This window comes from Camarhynchus parvulus, chromosome Z (assembly GCF_901933205.1).
Source record: "Camarhynchus parvulus chromosome Z, STF_HiC, whole genome shotgun sequence".
NCBI lineage: Eukaryota > Metazoa > Chordata > Aves > Passeriformes > Thraupidae > Camarhynchus > Camarhynchus parvulus.
Genome location: NC_044601.1, coordinates 31,167,127 through 31,187,976, shown reverse-complemented (window position 1 = coordinate 31,187,976; position 20,850 = coordinate 31,167,127). Strand labels below are relative to the sequence as shown.

At 41.8% G+C, this 20,850-nt stretch overlaps 1 protein-coding gene across 2 annotated transcripts in view; it reads left to right on the top strand.

The window, feature by feature from the left end:
* Positions 1-20,850, top strand: part of PSD3 (pleckstrin and Sec7 domain containing 3) — a 116,105-nt gene that overhangs the window by 80,205 nt on the left and 15,050 nt on the right. For both annotated transcript variants that reach the window (XM_030968145.1, XM_030968146.1), the window contains 5 exons: positions 7,090-7,283; positions 9,679-9,749; positions 15,646-15,803; positions 16,639-16,783; positions 19,926-20,069. In XM_030968145.1, the coding sequence (XP_030824005.1) occupies positions 7,090-7,283; positions 9,679-9,749; positions 15,646-15,803; positions 16,639-16,783; positions 19,926-20,069 (712 nt within the window). The remainder of the gene's footprint in view (positions 1-7,089; positions 7,284-9,678; positions 9,750-15,645; positions 15,804-16,638; positions 16,784-19,925; positions 20,070-20,850) is intronic.

Below are 20,850 nucleotides of genomic sequence, written 5' to 3'. Positions count from 1 at the left end.
TGTCTTACATATATTTTAGCTATACAAGGGTATTTCCCTGCACATATTTACATATGTGAAACTTCACTTTCTTGGGAACAAGGTATGTCCGGAATGCAGGCTCCTGCACTTCTTATGCTAGATTTTCTAGCAAGTGCCATAGGTCTTGTAGGCCCGGTGGCTTTTTTGATCTTCATTGTTTTAAGTTCATGATCTGCAAACAAATTTCTTGTTAGGGTGTGCAGCCTCACAAGAGCAGCTGGTTCAAGTGGGATTGCTGTCCCAGTTCAGAAGTGTGTTAGGTGGTGTCAGAGTAGTAAAGAAGGTGTGCTTTTAATGGGAATCAGCAAGAACTGCCATCTCTGATGAACATAAAAAGTCATGGTGGGAGACATTTTCACAGACTTTGTCTTGGACCTGGAACACACTGTGTGAATCTTACATGTCACACCAAAGCTGTTTTCCAGACGCTGTCACAGGTACTTTAGAACCAGCAGAATCCATTATGTGACTTTCTCAATGTCAGAATTTTCCTCCAGCTCTTGCCAAGAAACTATACCGTGTCTAATACACTTGGGCAGCCTCCAGGTGGCAACTGCCTCATGACTGGCTCTGCTCCTGTGAACCTCAGTCAAGGTGATTTATGAGATCTTGCTGTTGTATAGGTGGTAACTGCTTTGGCATTTACATAGTCTAGTCCATGTCCTTTGTTTGGGGGAAAATTCCAAACAGACTGGAAAAGTGATAATTCAGACTCTTTCTTAAATAAGGCTTTGGGTGGATGTAAAGCTACTTTTTTACAGGAGAATGCTCAAAGGTGCCAGTTGTTGGCTCCAGTCTGAGACTGACACATAGCTAGGACTGATGTTACAATTAATTTCCATGATGAGAAACAAAGCTCATTCTGGGCATAGTCAGTACCTTTAGAGCTGAGAGTACTGGCTGGAAGAGGAAATGTGAAGATGTTTCTCTTCATTTTCATAGAGATGTGTGGTTGGTGTAAAGTAATAACCCCAAGAAGCCCTGGGGCTGCCTGAGTTTGAAGGAGGAGGCACATATGTCTCTTGCTCTGCTGTTGTGATCTGCAGAGAAAGCTGAATGGGAAGGAAGCATGGTCAGTTTTGTTCTGGTGGGACCAAAGAAAATCATGTCTCTTCCAAAGATTATTCTTTTGCTTCCCTGATGCAGTTGGCAGGGTAAGAAGAGGGAGGTAAGGCAAAGGTGAAGATAGGACTCCAAACCCCTGTATAAGCTCTCCTGCAATGCTGGCATTCCGAAGGAATGCTTTTCCTCCAGCCAGTAATCCTTTGAGGATCTAAGGCACTCATCAGCTAAGCAAAGGTTTAAGAGCTGCTCCGGAAGTACATTATTTAGTGCATTAATGGCTATCAGTAAGTCCATAGGCAGGAAAGGATAATGGTGAAACATAAGATGGGGAAGGACTGCTATCTAATCCTTATCTTACTAGTTGTGATCTAGATGTGTTATCATTTTAAAGAGTTTGCACATCTTAAAGAGTACATTTCCAGTAGAATTATAGTCTGATCCAAAGCCCACACAAAGAAAGGGCTACTATTGACTTCAATTTTGTAATCATGAGAAGTGACACCTTAATGAGCAGATATTCTCCAGAGACTTTCAGTAGGAGTGTTCATTTATCCTTTTTGAACAGGAAAGCATGAGTACAGCTCTGAAGAGAGAATTGCATTACAGTTCTTGTTCTGCAGTGGTGCCTGGTTCAAGTTCTCCACAAAGTTAAAAGTGAATTATCTGTAAATTAAGGAGGTCTGACCTGGAATTTATACTGAACTGGTGAATGTGGGATCCTGAAAGCCACTTCTGCTCCACACTGCTAGTCCCAAAGGTGTGAAGTATTCTTCGTGTCTGTTGTGGATGGCCTTAAATTTGAAACAATGGAAATTTGAAATCAACCTTTAAAAAGGTTTTTTATGAATTTAAACCAAGACATAGGTTTGCCTGGATAAAGTACAGAAGTGCTTTCATTGGAGGTTTTTGTGAGCTGGTTGTTCTGTCTGGAATGGGTTAGGAAGATCCAGCCACAGATGCAAAGAGATAGATTGCCTGGCCTCCTAACATCCCTTTGTTGTCTACAATACTACATCCTCCCAAGGTTTTTAGGTGTTTCTCATTCTTTGACTTTCACACTGATCATCGTCAGCTTTAAGCTGAAAAAGAAAAATCCATTTGATTACAAAGGTGCCAGAGCTAAATATGTTTTATTTGCCTGATGTCTGCATGGAAATGTCATGGTGGCCATTATTGTTTTCCTTTGTTTGCAATACTGTGTCTGTTTACTGTTGAAAGTAATAGGAGTAATAAAAAAGCATAATCTTAAAATAGGTGATCTAGAATTAATTTATGAACTCCCAAAGCACTGCTTACAAAATTGCTAAAGCCAAATGGCTGTATTTGAGTCAGTTGTATCCCAAAAGCCTTCTCTCAGCAGAGCAGTGTAGTTTTCAGGAGAATCATTTGGTTTTTAACTAGCCAATGATATTCTTCTCTAACCAGAGAAGTTTACAGGGACATGGTATATTCTTTTTTTGTTTATCCGAACTACACTGATAAATTATCTCCTTTCAGCCAAAACAAAACAGGTCATTCAGTTAGTGATGGTGGGAAAGAGATGCTGTCAAATCAAACTGTGATGCTGAGATCAGGGTAGTTATAAAGACATCTGTGCTGAAGCTCAACTTTTTCTAGGTCAAACTGAGAAATCTCTCCCTATTATAATTAACTTTTTTCTCCCAAGTTCTAGGATGCTTCCGGTTTGCAACTTCTTGATTGGTTTTAGAGTGGGGGTCACATGGTATTCAACCTGGTTCTCTTCCTTCCCTCCTCCCACTGGGAAAGATGCCAAAACTTCTCTCAAGTCAATTTCCTAATACAGATCCTGCTAGTTTCACGGATGCATGTTACAAACCTGAATTTTTTTTTCAATTGCAATGTTTAAATAGATGATCTCAACTTTCTGCTGTGTCATATAAGGTTGCTATTTGAACAAATGCAGAAGAGATGAAGCAGAGTTTTAAAAATGAAGGGCTTGACTGCATGATTCCAGATCAGTGATTTCAGAATTTTCCAAGGCAGAGCCTCAAATTCGACCATAGATTGTAAAGAAATAATTTTACTACTGAGAGAATTGAATGATGCTTTTCTCCCAGAAGACAGAAATGGGACTTTCTTGTATAGGGTCTTCTTGGGAGAGGCAGGAAATGCTTTTTTTCACCAAAATGGCAACATCTGGATTTTTTTTTTTTTTCACATCCGTGTGTTTAAGAATAAGGAGCAAACTCTTTCTAGTTGTCAGTTATCATGTATTTGGGAAGGAAAACATTGCTGTTTCAATGCTGTGACTGCAAGTTGATAGCACAAGCAGATCCTGGGTTTGGTGTGCTGGTTCTCATGGGCAGCCAGAGGGTGGTTACTGGTCTCTCTTTAGCTCCTTTTCCAAAGAGACAGGCTTACAGAAGTGAACTGAAGCTTCTTGTTTTGGGAAGCCTTGCAAACGTCATGTGCCATAAGCAGAATCTTAGAGAAACTCTACAGATGGTAATCTTTTCCTGTCACCAGTAGCCTGCAGAGAAGAGACACTGTGGGTCCCATTTCCTATGAATGGAAAGTGGGACTTAAGACAAGTTTTGCAGCTATCGACCCTTTTCAGTCATCATGGAGGAGTCACCAGAGGAATTGCTTCCAGACCCGAGTAGGGAATGATTTTCCTCTGCTGATCGGGGCAGAAAAATCTCATTAGACTTCTGCAAGCCTAATTGAACCTTCATGATGATGTTTTGCCTACTGAAGGGTGTTTTGGAACCATTGTGGGGTTTTTCCCCCTAAATGCACAAGGATTGTGTTACTTCCTGTATGAAATGGAAAAGAGAGGCAGTGGTGCTGCCCTCCAAAAGGATCTGAGCTAATGCCTGTGTGATGCCACGTCCATGACTCTGAACATACCTGCACAGAGATTGCCACTGACTCTTACCCACGTCACTGGAGGCCTTCGCATTGGGGATGTTGCAGCACATGGATGATCTGTGAGAGCCATCTGAGGATGGGCAGGTAGTCACAGTCCCCACAGTTTAGGGTTTCAAACAAAGATCAGTTTTCAGGCTTATGTATCCAAAGGCTTCCCTAAATTTTTTGCAGCTCTTTCTTACAAAAGTACCCTAAAGGCTTGTTAGAAGTAAGCTCAGATCATTAAATCCCTGATAAACAGTATTTTGGACCTATCTATTCAGCCAGCTTTGGAAGATACCTGAGGGAAAGCTAATACCTGAACTTTTTTTGCTACTTTGACATTCCTCTGAATCATCTTGCTTTCTTCTTATGTTTGACCACTGAAGTAACATGGAGTATTTGTGCAAATGAGTCCCAGATCCCCTGGTTTTCATCCACTTTTTGCTTGTAATGAGTCCTTCCTGCCTCTTTGTCTCCCTTCATTGCCTCTTGCAGACTGATTTGTGTATCTTCCCCTCATGCATCTTGTCAGAGCACTCAGCTGGCAGAAATGCCTGAAGCTTCTGAGTCTCAAAGAAGTCCCATTTTCATGATAGAACAAAAGACCAGTTAAAGGTTTGTTCAGTGCTGCCAGCAGCTGTGACAGCAGATGCTATTTTGTCCTTTCCACCGTGTCTTTTGAGGAATTCCTGTTTTAACAGGTACCCTAGAAGTGCTGAGTTTAAGAGCACTGCCCCCAGCTCTTAGTGGTGTCCAGGATACCCCACAGGATTGCTCATCCCACCACTGTGGCTGCTTGGTTAAGGGCACTAGTATATTCCCACAAGACAATTGATCAGTATACAGTAATTCATTCCCATAACTCCAGAGGAGATAGCTTATTCCAGGAAAGTGTTAAGCCTTAACTGCAGTTGGTCTCTGCTGACAAGGAGAAATCTGCTGTGTCCTTGGCTGAAATCCCAGAATTCACAAGGCACTTCTGTGTGACAAATCAGCCTGTGTGCTTATACCCTTTGAGAGATTTTAGTCTGGATTAAGTGCCTCAGACTCATGTTGAGAGAATTTGCTTCTGGAATGGACATATATCTAAGAAACACATAACACACAGTGGTTCCGACTTACCAGCAACTAGCAAGTAAACCCATGTAGAGTGGGGACAAGCAAAATTGTCAGAAATGCCTGTACCTTTTCAATTGGGAGAGGGCTTCAACTAAAGCATACTTGCTTTGACTAATAAAAAATTTTGTAGAACTTTCTGTGCTGGGGTGGAAAAGCACACATCAGTAGGCTAAAGATGCAAGGACTGCTCTTCCTTGCAGGAATCAGGTCTTGAAGTAAAAGTTTTGTTCCTCTTAATTAGGAGACCTTGCAAGACAACATCATGAAGGTATGGTGCACCTCGTGACTATATTTCTATAATTTATATTAGGTGACCAAAGTCAAATGCTTGGGAACATTCCCTGCTACGACAAGAGTTCACTAATACAGCCCCCATGTTTCTGGATTTGTTTTCCTTGTTGTCAAACCAGTCTCTTAGCCTTTTTCCTCCTTAGACTAAGTTATTCCCCCAAAGACCATTTCATAGAATCATAGAATAATTTTGATTGGCATCATCTAGTTTGGAAAAGACTTCCAAGATCATTAAATGGAATCTTTGACTAAACATCACCCTTTCAACTAGGCCATGGCACCAAGTGCCACATCAATTTGTTTCTTGAACGCTTGCAGGAATGGTGACTCCACCTCTCCTTGGGAAGTTTCTTCCAATGCTTAACCACCTTTCGGTGATGAAATTTCTCCTGATGTTCAACCTGAACCTCCCCAGGCACAGCTTGAGGCTATGTCCTCTCATCATTCACTGGTTGCCTGGAAGGAAAGGCCAACCCCCACTTGGCTACAACCTCCTTTCAGGCAGTTGTGGAGGGTAATAATAAGCCTCCTTCGCAGCAGAGCTGAGGATAAGACAAATTTGTTGCTGTAGCCTGCAGTTCTTGGAAGACGTTTTTTTGAATGGTTCCCACAAGCAGCCCTGGTACCAGTGTATTGCTAAAGGAGCTTCTGGATTGATATGTGCTTTGCTAATTGTCACATAGTACATGCTTTTGAACATATAGATGTGTTTGAAAGATCTACTTGAGCTTGCTCTCTCTGCCAGTCATCTGGGTCCAGTGAGATGCATCAAGTTGAGGTCCACCCCCAACTGGTTAGCAATATTAGCCATTGTTATGCTCAAATTATTTTTTTTTTAAATCAGATGCTGGTCTCAGCAGGTGTTGCTACCATGACTTTCCAATGACAGCCTGACATACCGTACTCCCTGACACACCTTTCCTAGTCACCTGGAGGGGAATGTATGCGGATTTCAAAGGATGAAGGGCTACTCTGTAATCTGGCCTGTTCTCTGAAAACTGTTGTCCTACTGTTGTGATGGACACCTTTTACTTCTAGGTTGCCTAGTCCTTTTTACCCTTTGCCTGTGACAAGCAAAAAGGTATTTATTAGTCAGGCAATGCTTGTGACTTGCATTGTTGTCCCCAAGAGCTCTATGGAATACATTGCCCTGATAAGTAACGTTTTCAGCAGCATTTTGTTTCCAAAGTAAAGATGACATAATTCACCTAGTGTGGTTTTTATTTTTAAATTACTAATTTTATACTATTCTGCAGAGGAAAATAAAGAAAAATAGGTAGAGTCTGTGTTTCATATGCTAAGTTAAGGGGTAAGCCACAGTGATCTGTAGTATTCTAATTCTTTTCATCTACATGTGAGCTCATGAAGAAACTGGGGATTTTTCAGCTGAACCCAGCAGGCAAATATTTCCCATTTTAGTGCTCAAATACATGGAATTAAAAATAGGCAAATTTGGAGGACACAGAACACACTTGAAGTCTAATCTTCTGAGACAATAATGGAAACTTGGGCTTTTTGAAAATCTGTGTGCTGGTGAAGTAGGTGAACTGAAGCTTTGCCATAATATGTCTATATTTTGATATATTTCTAGGTTTCTCCCTAAGTATGGCCCCCTATAAAAGAGAGAGGTATATTTTGACAAGGAGTGTTCAAAAATTGCTGAAAGGAAACTTTGCTGATCAGTCCATCCTTCATGCATGATTTTCACTGCTTTTTAAGGGATGAAGAAGAGAAAAAAAAATCTCACTCCGATGGTACAGATGAAAAGGATAATGGGAACCAGACAAAGGCTGTCAGTCGAATTGGCAATGCAAATAACCCATTCTTGGACATCCCTCATGACCCCAATGCTGCCGTGTATAAAACTGGATTTCTGGCTCGGAAAATCCATGCAGATATGGATGGAAAGAAAAGTGAGTAATTTTTCAATCCTAATGTGTTATTTTCTTGTTATGTCTTCACAATGCCACTTGCCAATGAGCCCATGTACTTCTCAAGGCGAATAGTGCTGCTTCATTAGGGGAAATAGCACTAACAGGCAACACAACAACTGGATTATCACACTCGCACTGTTAGGCCAGAATTTACAATGCTCAGTGCCATTTGCAGCAGCTCTAGTGCATAAGAAGTAATGTGATACAGCAAAGCCTTGTGAATTTTTGGGCTAAAAGAAAATAGTGGTTTACAGATAGAAAATAATTTCAAGTGAGTTACAGTAGCTGTTCTGCAGTAATTTGAGAATTCTCCTTTTCCTTATATGACACCAGATTGTTCCAGATCTCCCCTCCTCTCTGGGTCTGTCTTTAAAGAAAGGTTGTTCTTTACCTCTGTTTAGAAGGTAGTGTTCCCTTCCATACTTTCCCAGCCTTGGGTTGCATATCCAATGAAGGGCGACAGCTTTTGGCACCAGCCAGCTTTTTACTAAGCAGTTCCTCCCTGCCCCTTTCTTGTACTAATCCCGCTGTGTCTCTTACTTACTTTAATTATCTTCTTCCCTTCTTGTCCTACTTCTGTTTGTGATGTACTAATTATCAAGGGCCTCTGATAGCACCTGTGTGTGTTTTGTTGTTTGGATATCTTCATTTCTTGTCTATAGATCTTGGAAAAAGCTGAGGTTAGTCAGAGCATCTGTGTTTTCCCTAGTAACTGTTGATGATTGCCTATTCATGATTCACATTGGTGGGCTAAATCCCAAAGAGAAAGTCTGGCTTCATGATGGGTTTCCAGTAACAACCAGTTTCTCCTAGGCTAAGCTCTTTGGTGTTCACATGTTTTGCTAATCTATTTTAGAAGGTACAATTAGAGGTCATATTTTCAAGATGGAAGCTAACAGCGGGACAACTGGATTCAGACAGAGGTGTCAAAATCAAGCTGACCTAATTCTTTGTGGTGACTCTAAATAGTCTTGTCTTTATTAAACATCTTCTTAGTCAGCCTTAATAAGTAATTGTATCTAGTTGCCTTTATTAAATTATTTATTTAATTATAAATACCAGAATTGCTTGTTATTTAGCACATTGGCATTCTGGACATAACTCTCTTATGAGTAATGTAATTAGGACCATGTTTTGAGAAGTTCCTGTACAATTTAAAGGTCTGTCTTTCTCAAAAAAGTTGCATTCTGGCTTTCCAGGTGCTAATAAAACTTTTTTTGTTTGTTTGTTTGCTAGACCTTTTCATATTTCATTTTCTAATGGAGTCCTTGGAGGGCAGGGATTTGCTTGTATGGGATTTCTAATGAAGTGATGTGCTAGAATGCTCATCTGTATTTTCTCAGGAACCTAGTTCTGAGGGCTAAAGCGCTTAGCACTTAGAGGAAAAGAATGTAACAGGGTGCAGTGACTGGAAACTGAACTGAACAAATGCCACTTAGAAGTAGGGCCTGTTTTGCAAGATGAGAATGATTATGTTCTGGGACAAGGGACTTGTAACCTCTTCATCTTTACTTTCTGTTTTCAGATCAGAATGGGATGCCTTTCTGAGAGTTATTCTTTAGTTGTGTGTGTATTAATTTTGTTATAGTGTCAGTGATACACTATATGGATACCAGTCAGCGGTGTGTGCTTAGTGGGGAGTGAGCTTAGATATGGCTTCTGGTCTCTGGTGCTGTGACTATACAGCCATGCCTAATTCTCTCCCTCTGTTGCACCTGAATTTCAGACTGGATCTTTCAGCCTTTGTGCTGAATTTCCTTCCCTCTGCCCCACCACTGCTTGTCTCTAGGAATTTATGGGCTAGATATGTTTTCTCTGTTATGTTCTTCAACCTCTAACTGACTTCGGCTTTCTTGTGGGGTTGGGTATTTTACATATGATTTTGCTTGGCATCTTTCTCCTTTCTCAATGCCAACTTGGGTGTACAGCAGCAGTAAAAGGGAATGATGCTCTGGGGAGACACTGCTTTCTATGTAGTATCCCACTGTTTCTGAGCAATTCCTGCCAGCCTGCTGTGGCATGTAGAAAGACTGCTTCTTTCTGAAAACTGCTATAGTGCAAAGTTCAGATGTAGTTTTGTAGGGGCAATGTCTGCCTGTCTTCAAGAGCACAAAGACTGGATCTCTGTGGCTCTCTGTGTCTTGCTTTCTGCATTGCTGCTGTTCCTTTCTGATCCAATTCAGGGCTATAATTAGGGTTGTTGTATTGCTTTCTCTCACAGCAGGTACATGCAGGCGCTGTGCTAAGTTGCATTGTCCTTTGAAAAAGATAGTTCGAAGGAGGGTTAACACAGGACTAATGTAGCTCTCCTGTAGCGTGTACAAAGTGTAAAAATGGATCTATTTAAATGGGTTTTCATTTGTTTTCTTTCTAGCTCCCCGGGGAAAACGAGGCTGGAAAACCTTTTATGCTGTGCTGAAGGGAACGGTCCTGTACTTGCAGAAGGTAGGGGAAATCACTGTCTTTTGAAATATAATTAAAGAGGGATAAAGCAGCACGCATACTCTCCACTCTCTCAGTGTACCTCCAGGCTCCTTTTCCTCGGATGCATAGTATGGCTGATCTCCCTACCCCCACCTATTATCACACACATTCAGGCATGAATCCTGTCATTGACACCCTCTCCCTTTTCACAGTTTTAAGTTCAGTTCCACTGCCCGCATTCACATGTGCACCCTGTAAGTTCCAGTGTATGCCACTGCTGCCTCACACGTCTGAATAAAACAGCCAGCAAAGACAGTGTCATCTCTCTGTGTCGTGCATGTGTTCTTCTAGGCTGCTTTTAACTTTGGATTTCATACATATGACTTCCCCTTCTGTAAGGTTGTCCTCCTTTCCCACCTTTTCATAGTACGCTTTTCTGCAGTGCCTGCAAGACCAGCTGCAAAACAATTGAACAACAGCTTGGCTTTGGTAGGAATCTGCAGCTTCTGTTCCTTTGCAAAATTGAAGGATAAAAGGATACTTTTTTTCCACAAAGCAAGAAAGGACTGGTTTCTAACAAAATGTGCTTCCTGACAGCAAGGTGTCTAAAAAAAAAGTCAGATGAAACCCTTCAAACCTTTTGTTGCAAGCTTAAATATATTATAGTACATTTTTAGCTATACTGTTAGAACATAAAATGCAATATATGAGTGAGAACTGTCAAAATCAAATAAATGGCAGCAGCTAAGTGGGTTGTTAAGGCTTTTTGCCCTCCAATTTAGTTGAAATATTCATGGAATAGATACTGCTTGTCCAGACTGCCCTATATTGCAGGAGTATGCTTCTTTGAAAGCTGTTTTACATTTTCACTCAAAAGTGATAGTTTTGTAACTATCAGGAGTGCAAGTACATACTGCTGTTTCCTCCTCCCTTGCTGTGGCTTTCTGAAGTTGTTGGTTTCACTGGAGCCAACCTGAATAGTCTCTTGAGAAGAAAGAGTGATTTGAATCAGATTTTTATAGCATGAGGTTTACAAGGTGAATGCTTGGAGTGCAGTACCTTTTTGAGGGGGCAGAAATCCTGAAACAGACAAAACAATCTGCAGTCAGGATAGAAGATTTGGACTGTAAGTTGGGTGTGATATGCTCAGAGCCAGTGCAAGAGACTAAAACCAAGTCCACTGAATCCCAGGTCCTTTTGCTGGGAACACGTTCAGGTATTACTAAAATGCCTTCCTGGCAGGCTTGTACTTGCCCTTTTCTGACCAAAGTGGATTCATCTACTTCAGTTCCTGAAATAAATAATCTTTAATGTTCACCTGAAAAAACTGCATGGTTCTCTGAGAAATAAGAATACTTCTTTTTTGAAATACAGTATTTAATTCCTTATTTGATATTCAAGGGAAAGAACTGAGTATACTGTCTATTTTAGCACCTTAATGAAATATTTTTATGACTATTGCTGGCATATTAGTTTAAAATGCTTTCTGTTTAATGAAATGTAGAGACGCTGATGTAGCATGCACATTTTCTACAGAATGCTGCCCTTCCCCCTGTTAACCTCCATGTTTTCAGGAGGAGGGAATAATTTCACATATGACTGCATCTTTGCAGAATGAAATGCATTGTTGGAATTCTTGTTCTTATTTGTTTGTTAGTTGTGTATTTTGCACTTCTCAGAGCACTTGAATTCAGTAGTTACTGGGCAGTACTCTGCAGAGCTGCATTCTCCTATTTGCATGGGAACCATCCGTTGCATTCAAGGCATCTTACGGTAGCACACTGCCAAGCAAGGCTTTTGCTTTTGTGCTGTGAAAGGTTGACAGAAGGGTGTGATGGGAGGTAACTCATTCCAAGAGTGATGGGGCAGCTGTGAGCCTCCCCACAGTGCCTCTGGCCCCTGCTCAGCCACATGCTGCAGCTGTGAAAAAGCCTGTGATTTCAGCTTCAGAGGGTGCACCAGGGCTTTTCTTCAGCACTCAAATAAACTTTACTCTGTTAGAGATGTAGTATCATAGAAAGTGAAGGTGCCAGAGTTAACAAATACACAGCTAGGCCAAGTAGTTCTAGTAAGGGTTGCTGAGCTGCTGTTTCCTTCTGTAGGGACTGAAATTATTGTAATTTTAGGGAGTAGTGAAGTATTTTAGAAAAGTTTGATTTCTTTGCAGAAGTGCATAGTTCTGGAAATAGTCCTGGCAATAGTCTGGGTCAAAGGATTGTCTTGTCTCAGTTCACCTCAGTTCTCTCCTGATTATAGAGAAGGTGAAGCTGACATGGTGCAGTAGGGCAGGGTGCATTCACAAGCACATCGTCTTTCTCTCATTCCCCATATACCTGTGGAGATGACATCTGTGATGGTGGTTTCATTGCACTATTCAAGCAGGATAGAGAGAAATCTCACTGTACAGGTGCTGTGTACACACAAACACATGTACAAACCTCTGCAGTATTGCTTTCTGTGTTCATCTGTAACTCAGCTGTTCTCTCAAGACACTATTGTAATATAAATATTACCTTTTCATAACAGCTGTGAGTCCCCCAGTGGGCAGTGTGATCCCAATTCTGCCATCTCTCTGTTTGCACTGCTGTTCTTCTTGTTTTGCAGTCAAAGACAAATGTATGAGAGTGTTTTGTAAATGGTGGTCACTTGAGATTTACTGTGGATTCTTCTGGACAGCCTTGTCTCCCTGCCCACCTTTTTTTTTCCCATTGGAATTATACCAGTGCTAATTCCTGTGGTGCATATTGTTTTGTTCTTAAATAAGTGATTTAGGAGAAGCGGTTTCTGAATTAGTGAGCACAGAGAGCACTGGAGGAGCTCAGTGGAAATGTTCACAATTAGCCAACTAAACATGCCTGTGCATTATTATATAAAATAAGAAGTTTGACATGTTTGGGACATTTGCTGTGTCTCTGGGCATCCTCAGGCCAAGGTTACTTTCCTGCCCTCTGTTCATAGCAAGAGGAAATTGCAAAGTAGCAGCTTGACAGCATGTCTGTTCACTAGACTGACATGGGATGTGATGTGCATACACAAGAGAAGCTTATAAGGAGAGAACATAAGACTGACCTCGCTTCCTTGCTAGAAATTGCTTCTGGGCAAACAGTGCATGACACGAACCTTTGTGTTTTATTTGGACTCTTCTGTAAGGTTTGCAACATCTTTGCTCTTTGATGTGGCACTTTATAATTTTGCAGGCTTCGGGTCTTTTTATATAAATTTTCTCAAATTTCCTCTGTTAAAATTTAAAAAAAAAAATAGAGAAAGGCCAGACTCAGGTAAAGTGTTTGGTGGTGAGACTTTCTGAAAGAGAGTCTTGCAGCTTCATGGAGATATCCGTCCATGGTACAGTGACTGATAAGAAAAGACAAATGTCATTCTCTGGTTTACCAAAAATGTATTTATAAATATGCTGACTCTGGGTCATCAAGATGTGGGAGAGTCATTCTCCAGGAGTTTGAGAAAGATGAATTCAGCATGCCATTGCATTGTACACAGCACTCACATCAGCCTTCAGCTGACAGACAGATCACAGTTTCTTTCTGGCTCCATATATATTTCTTGCCACTGTCTAGGTCTAACTTTAAAGATCTACCTTCCATTTCAGCTCAACCCGAACGCTGACACCAGCACATCATAGCACATGCTGTCCTTGACAGCTTAGGCAAAAATGGATGTTCCTACTCCCCTAGCATTCCCTACCAGTCTAAAAGAGTTGAAGGCCTTGAAGAAGGAATTTTGGCAGCACATTCATGTCCTTACAGCTTTCTCTGAGGCTGGCAAACTATGTGGAGACATTTCCGGTATGCTGATCAGTGCCTTTGGAGAAGCTGGCAGAGCCCCAGCTGTCAAGGTAGATTGCAGCCAACTGATCTGGTGGGATTAGCAAGGATTACCATGAATACTTTCTGTTGGAAAGGCGAGTTTATCAGCCAGGGCTGCTTCTGGGGCTGCCCGAATGTGGACTTCTTCTGAAACGGATTTAGTCACCGGAGCAAGTTGTAGACATTGGATGCAGCTCACAGGGGAAGCTAGAAGGCAACAAGCTAAGTGATAGCTGACAGTGTCTCTAGGCAGTAATACAAGGTAAAATAGAATATCGTATGTCTGAGTCCTGTCTAAGTTCATTTCCTGGCTCTGAGGTTTTCCCAGTCTTCCTGGACAATGGAGCCAGTCATTTCCCCCAAAACTACCACCAAATAAATCAGCTTGTGAGCCCTTACAGGAAAGGGCTTGACCTGAGGCCTTGCCTCCTCCATCTTCAAGACAGGGTATGCCAGACTTTCTTGAAAAAGGTTTGAAGAAATGCCCTAAGTGGGCATAGGCAAAATCTTTCAAGACTGACAGATGCCTTCAAATCTTGCTGAGTCTCACATTAAGAGAGAGGAAGGACATTTGGCTTTGCTCACTGCCAGTCCTTGTAAACCCCTTATATCACAGATGTTTAGGCTGGCAGCTGCCCTTTGGTCACCTGTGCAGTAATGCTCTGCCTTTCTGCTGGGCCTGCCAGAATTATGGTGATGCCCTTGCCTAGCTCCAGACAGAGGTGGTGGTGTGGCAGGACCACTGGATAGCTGCCTCTTCTCAGGTTAAGTGTCTGAGCAGCAGTGTGGGAAGTTGTAGGCTTGCACCAGCAGACCTCCATCAGAAAGGATGAGACATAACAGAGGAGCAAGATGTTTTCTCCCACCTTCCAAGAGGTGGTCACCACAGCTGGTGACTTCCTATCCGCTGAAATTCAACCTGGAGATCCCCAGCCCAGCCTGGCTGAAAGCTCAGATACCTTTGGCAGTGGCATAGATTCCTCTGGCTGCAGTCCTGTTTGGTGCGTTGCCAGAGAAGTTCTGTAAATGAATTCACGCACATTAACCAGCTCTTCTCTCAGGCGAGTGTCTCCCTGGCAGTTAAAGCTAGTGCTATCCGTGCACATACTCTGCATCCTGCGCTGTGTTTCCTGCTAAACCTCATCTCATAAATTGTATTCAAGTGCAGGATCAATAGTTACTATGCCTGCAGGGAGTTATTTCACTGCTTTGCAGCTGTCGCACTTGGTGCATATTCCAGGTGAGACTGATTTCTGTGATACACTGAGGGAGTCAATTACAGACTGCTTTGGCCTGCCCTTCAGAAAAAAAGTGATGCAGCCTTGCTGGAAAATCACTTTTCTTTCAAAAAGCTCCTGGCTTTCCCAACCCATTTGTAGTGATGTGGGCTTTGGATGGAACCTGTAGCTGCGTTATGCCCTTGTCCAGCTTCCGTCACTCAGAAGATCAAAGACTACTTCCAGGCTGATGCTTGCAAAACAAGAGTCCCTGTTTTTGTCATCTGGTGTTAGGAATGGTACTGTTACTGTGTCAGAAACCCAGATAGAGCTGTGCTTGCCATTTGTAGACCCTCATCAGAGAGAGGTAAGGGAGTTTGCTGTAATTTTCTTTGTGGACTTGGTAAGGAGGCTTCTGTAGTGTGTGAGGGCTTGCCTAGGAGCACCTACAAAGGTAATTGGTTGAGAAAAATTAAAAGCAGACGGAAGAGGCTGATAACTTAAGTAGCTGAGTAGTGGAGTTGGGGAGCTGATTATGAAGGATTGTTGAAATTAAGACAAATAATCCAGAGCTGTTGTCATAGTCAAATACTTCCTGCTTACATCTCTTCCTGTCAAGCAGATAGTAGAACTACTTCTCTCCTTTGGAAAGACATCAAAACAGAGAAAGAAAGAAAGAAAGAAAGAAAGAAAGAGAGAGAGAGAGAGAGAAAGGAAAGCATGTTAAAGGTAGTGGAAATCACAAGTCAGGTTGCACTTAGTTCATATACTCTATTACTATTTCTGAACTCTGGAATAAGGTTTTTTCCCTAGGAAGAAGGATTAGTACATGCAGAAATTAAATGCCATAAATTTTCCCCCTGCTATCTCCTGCAGGATGAATATAAGCCAGAAAAGGCTTTGTCGGAGGAAGATCTGAAGAATGCGGTTAGTGTGCACCATGCACTGGCATCCAAGGCAACAGACTATGAGAAGAAACCCAATGTCCTCAAGCTTAAAACAGCAGATTGGAGAGTCCTGCTTTTCCAAGCCCAGTAAGTGCTCTCCTTGTGCTACTCATTGAGGAAAGAAAGCAGTGCTGAAGGAGGAATAAATTCTTGCCTGGACAGGTTAAAACAGAGGCTTAAGAGGTTCAATCTGTTTATTTGATCAGAAATAAGATTAAGTGTTGATGTGATTAGAGTGCACAAATAGTGCATGAGAAAGAAACATCAGGTTTTAAGAGGCTTTTTAATCTAGCTGAGAGAGGCATAACAAGATGCAGGAGCTAGAAGCTGAAGCTCCAGGAAATTCAATTTGGAAGCAAGATAACAGTCAGGGTGATTAATCATTGAAGCAAATGACCAAAGGCAGTCTTGGATTGTCTGTCTCCTGATGTCATCAAGTCCTAGCCAGATGTCTTTCTAGAAGATATGCTGTTGTTAGAAACAAAGTTACTAGTTAATACAAGGATGATTTGATAAAGTTTTTCATGCTGTGATATCCAGACATAACAGATGACCTGCCTTTTGCTTCTGAGCCCTTTTGTACTGAGATCCATATTAAACCTCCTAGAGATCTGTGGTTACCAGCACAACCGAGACCTTAGGACATACGTCTGAATCAGGGCATTAGTTGGCTCTGTCAGCTGTATTACTGGGATTGGATTAGGGAAAGATGTGTGCTAGGGTGAGGTGTGGACCTAAGCACAAACCAGCCTGTGACTGAGTTACTTAGCACTAGCTGCTTGCAGACACAGGCAGGAAGACAGAGCAGACTCTTAAGACTTGTCCAGTTTTGGCTATTCTGACTTTTAAAATACCATAGAAGGGATGGAAAGAGGTAGACAAGGCTGAGTCAGCAAGTGCTTAATACGTGTTGCTTCCTCAGGAGCCAAGAAGAAATGCAGACCTGGATCAACAAGATTAACTGTGTGGCTGCTGTCTTCTCTGCACCACCATTTCCAGCGGCGATTGGTTCTCAGAAGAAGTTCAGTCGCCCACTCCTGCCAGCCACCACAACAAAGCTATCTCAGGTGAGACATTTTTATATGGAGGGTAGGTGATAATGATTTCTCCTTCTGTCCAGACACTGGATGGTAGTCCTTGTCACACTTATATAGCTGTTGCCGCTAGCAGTCCTAGGAGGAGAAGGCTTGCATAGTAAATCTCTGCTTACTTCCTCATGCAAGATTTGAAGCGGGGGGAGAAAAGGAACAGACTCAAATACAATTGATTTATGTTTTTGAAGAAAATAGTACCAGATAAAGAATTTTCTTCTTGTGCTTATGGCCCTGCAGAGTACATTTCAGATACTAATGGATGAGGTTATTTTGTGTTTGAGTGTTTATGAAAGCCACTCATGTCAGAAGAAGTGGACATACTCCTGGTCTTTGGCTTTTTGAATTGATAAAAGGTGAAAGCTGATGCATCAGACAAGCATCAATTATATTTCTCCCACTAGATTTTCCAGACTCCATTTATCAGCTCAGGGATTTCCTATATAATATATATTTATAAACTGTGTCTTAAATGAATCTCTTCAGTCTCCCTTGTGATCACACAAGCTTTTGGCATCCTGTGGCAAGGAGTTTCACAGCTCTACTGCTTCTTGCACAAATACACGTATTTCTGCTTGTCTCAGACTGCCTGTGTGAGGTGCTTGTGCCCATAGCTTTTTGTATTTTGGGAGATGTAATGCCTGCCTGGAATTCCTCCCGCATTGGCAAGAACATGATACTGATTGTGTTGATTAGATTGACAGAGTGACAGAGGTTATACTTCATGGCATCTCCCTGTAGCTTTTAAAGTGATCTGTCCATGCTGGATTGCTTCTTAAATGCATTTGTTGGGGTTTTTTTTTACTGTCTTCATAGCTTAGCAACTATCCTTAGAAACCACTGTCTCAAAACCTGTGTTTCTGTAAGGGTATGGGGTTTTTTAGGTTGCCCGTGCTTTTTCTCTCTCCATGACAGCAGCCTTTCTTCTTACAGTATGGTGACTGACTTACTGTTTTTTGTTCTGGGTTAAAGTTTAAATCATGTTATGTAAAAAAATGATACTAACTGGTCTCATCCTTTTGGTTTTAGTTTTGCTCATGCATACCTTTTTAAAAAAACAGTATGGTGCTTCCATAATTTACCCCCAGTTACCAAGGGAAGCTTTTTTTACTTATTGTTGTTCTGTACGATTGTTCCATTTAGCATGTTATTTCCTAGTCTCATTGTTTCCATTTAATCTGGAAAGGGAAAAGATAGATCATAGCCCTGTGGTTTGTATCCTTAAGAAGGAGAGACGTATAAAGTGGAATAAGATAAGCTGTTTTAGATAAGGAGAAGAATGTTAAGTGTTCAAAATAGATAAATTCAAAGGCAAGCAGAAACATGTCTGCTTTCATCTGTCAGTGTGGAAAAGCTGCCAGCAGGCTGTTTTTCATGAAAAAAAAAAATACAAATTGTCAAATGCCTGTAGTTGGTGTTTAGGATTTTATGGAATGAGTCATGATGGACACTACTTCTTCAAAGGATCTGTTCCTGGTCAGCCAGAAGTCGAGGTGCAGTGAGGACTTAGCATGGGTAAGGAAGAGAGGCTGGGCATGATGACAGGTTGTGAAAGATCAATGTACCAAATTTTCTTTCAAAAGCAGAACAGAGTATGATCTTGGTTAGTCCAACCAAGGAGGTATGTGACAAAGCTATATATAAAGGAACAACCAGTCTAGAAAAGACCTACTAGAGTGTTAGGTTTTTTCTTTTTTTCTGAGAATGCACAGCACACACAAAAGCTCCAGAGATGATGCCCTGGAAATGACAAGTGCTGTATTAATAGCTGCTCAAAGACCTCCTGTCATCAGGCTGTAGAACTCACTACCACAGGATGTCCCTGGGACCAGGGAATCAGCACAACGTAAAGAGTGATTGGGCACTAATGAGGGAGCATGCACATTTAGGGTAGTAACTAACAGCAACAAGAATTTTTTGACAATCAGAAGCAAGTGGTTTCAGCCCTACTGTGTTAAGGCAGAGGCAAATTATCCCACATGTTTCTCTCTTCAGTTCTCCTCCAAAAGAATTGAAACACAAGGTTAGCTGGGCCTTAGCTATCATCATCTATAGAAGTTTTCCCCTTTCTGCTGTTTTCTACAGCTCCAGCTCAGCGAGCCAAGAGGCTCAGTCCCCAGTGTGACTCAGTGCAGTGCAGGCATATCTGAGCTAGATTTGAAGCTGTGGGCTTCATCTGAGCTGTGGGCTGTGCTCAGAACCATATCACAGAGGGACAATACTGGCAGCTGTTCCCTCCTGAGATGAGGTGTCTACACAGGAGCTGACCTGCGTACTCCCTCTTGGCTAATTCACCAATATCTGCATGATCATGTGTCTATTTTGGACTTACCTAATTCAAACATAATTTCAGATCCAAGCCTAGAAATGGACAGAAGGCCATCCTGCAGGAGATGAAAACCTTCTGAGATGAGGGAAGGTTAGCTGACAGATGGACTGGAGGAAGTGAGTGGGCCTGGGTTTATGATAAAGGAAATTGCCTAGAAAGTGGGAGTAGCAGCTCCTCACTTTCTCCAACTGCACAGTGGGATAAAAAGCTGTAGCAGCTTAGCAAAATGAGATACTTTTTGGGGACTGGACAGCCCTTCCTCTTCTGAATGCATTGTATTGTTCTAAACAAATAGAAACCACACACCAGAGAGCTTTCGGCAGTGCAGAAATGGAAGGAGGGGCCCTGACTCTGTGTCTTTTCTGTCCTGGAAGGAACTCCTTTAGCAATCAATAACCTGAGGGAGAGTCTTCACCTGTCTCATTTTGCCCTTGGTTTGTCTGCATACACAACAGTCTTAATTAATTTACAAAAAAATATGTTAGAAGAAAAGTGTCATGTTGTCAGATTTGCTCAGCAGTAAGCTGCTTCCGTTGCTCACAGCAAGGCAGTGGATGACAGGTTTGCTCTCCTTCCCAGTGGCATCTGCTAGCTGCTGAGTTTTTCTGCAAACTTGGCCACTTTGAGTGCCTTTGAGAGAGCTGTTGGTGGCAGCGCTTTGGGATGACAGACCTTATCAATCTAAGAAAAAGAAACTATGAGATATTATTGTACAGGAACCTCTCTATTTTTCTTTGCTTATTGGATATTTTGGATTCTGTCACCTAAGTGCCTAATATGTTTCTGAAGGATGAACAGCTGAAGTCCCATGAAGCTAAGCTGAAGCAGATCTCCACTGAGCTTGCTGAACATCGCTCCTATCCTCCTGACAAGAAGCTCAAAGGCAAGGAAGTAGATGATTACAAACTGAAGGACCACTATCTGGAGTTTGAGGTATATATGGGAAACATTACTACTTTTACTTCTTAGGTGTGGATGGTCTTATATTTGGGATACAGTCCATTTTTCACTTTACTTCCCTAGAAAGTGGGTTCTTACTAGGCAGAAAAGTCACAGCAATTGCAGATGCTGGTATGTGGCTCTTTTTCTGGTAAGCATGTCCTTAGTTAATTTAGCTCCCAGCCTGTAACATGGAGGATAGAAACAAGACTCCTGTCCTTCCTCATGTACCTGTTTGAAGAGATTGTAAGATCTTCATGCACAAAGTGTCTCGTGTTGTAAAACTTTGCTGCCTAGTGTATTGGAACCTCAGTCTCTAAAGAATGACTGCATTCTGCAGGAATGCAGATCATGGTAATTGTCGTCCATTGGTAGATTCTGAAGGAACTGATATGCTGAAGTTACTGTCATAAGCTTGCCTCCCTCCTCAGAGCCATTGTGTTGTATACCACTTAGATGGATGTCAGGATGAGAAGGAAAATGGTAGAATTAAAGATCACAGATTGAATGATGCAACTTAGGCAGATGCATTAGGAGATTGTTTTGAGTATCTGACAGCAGCTTTTATCTATAATGGTGTCTGCCACATTTTAGGACTATGTGGGAATGAATCGGCAACCCAGCAGATGTCTGGCATTTGTTATGACTACACCTTTGAGCTTTTTCCCCCAGGACTACGAGTCAATGTTGCCTTGGGTCTGAAAGGATCCTACTCTAAATAGGCACTGCCTGGCAAGGAAAATACATAGTCTGACAAAGAGGAAGAGCAAATAAG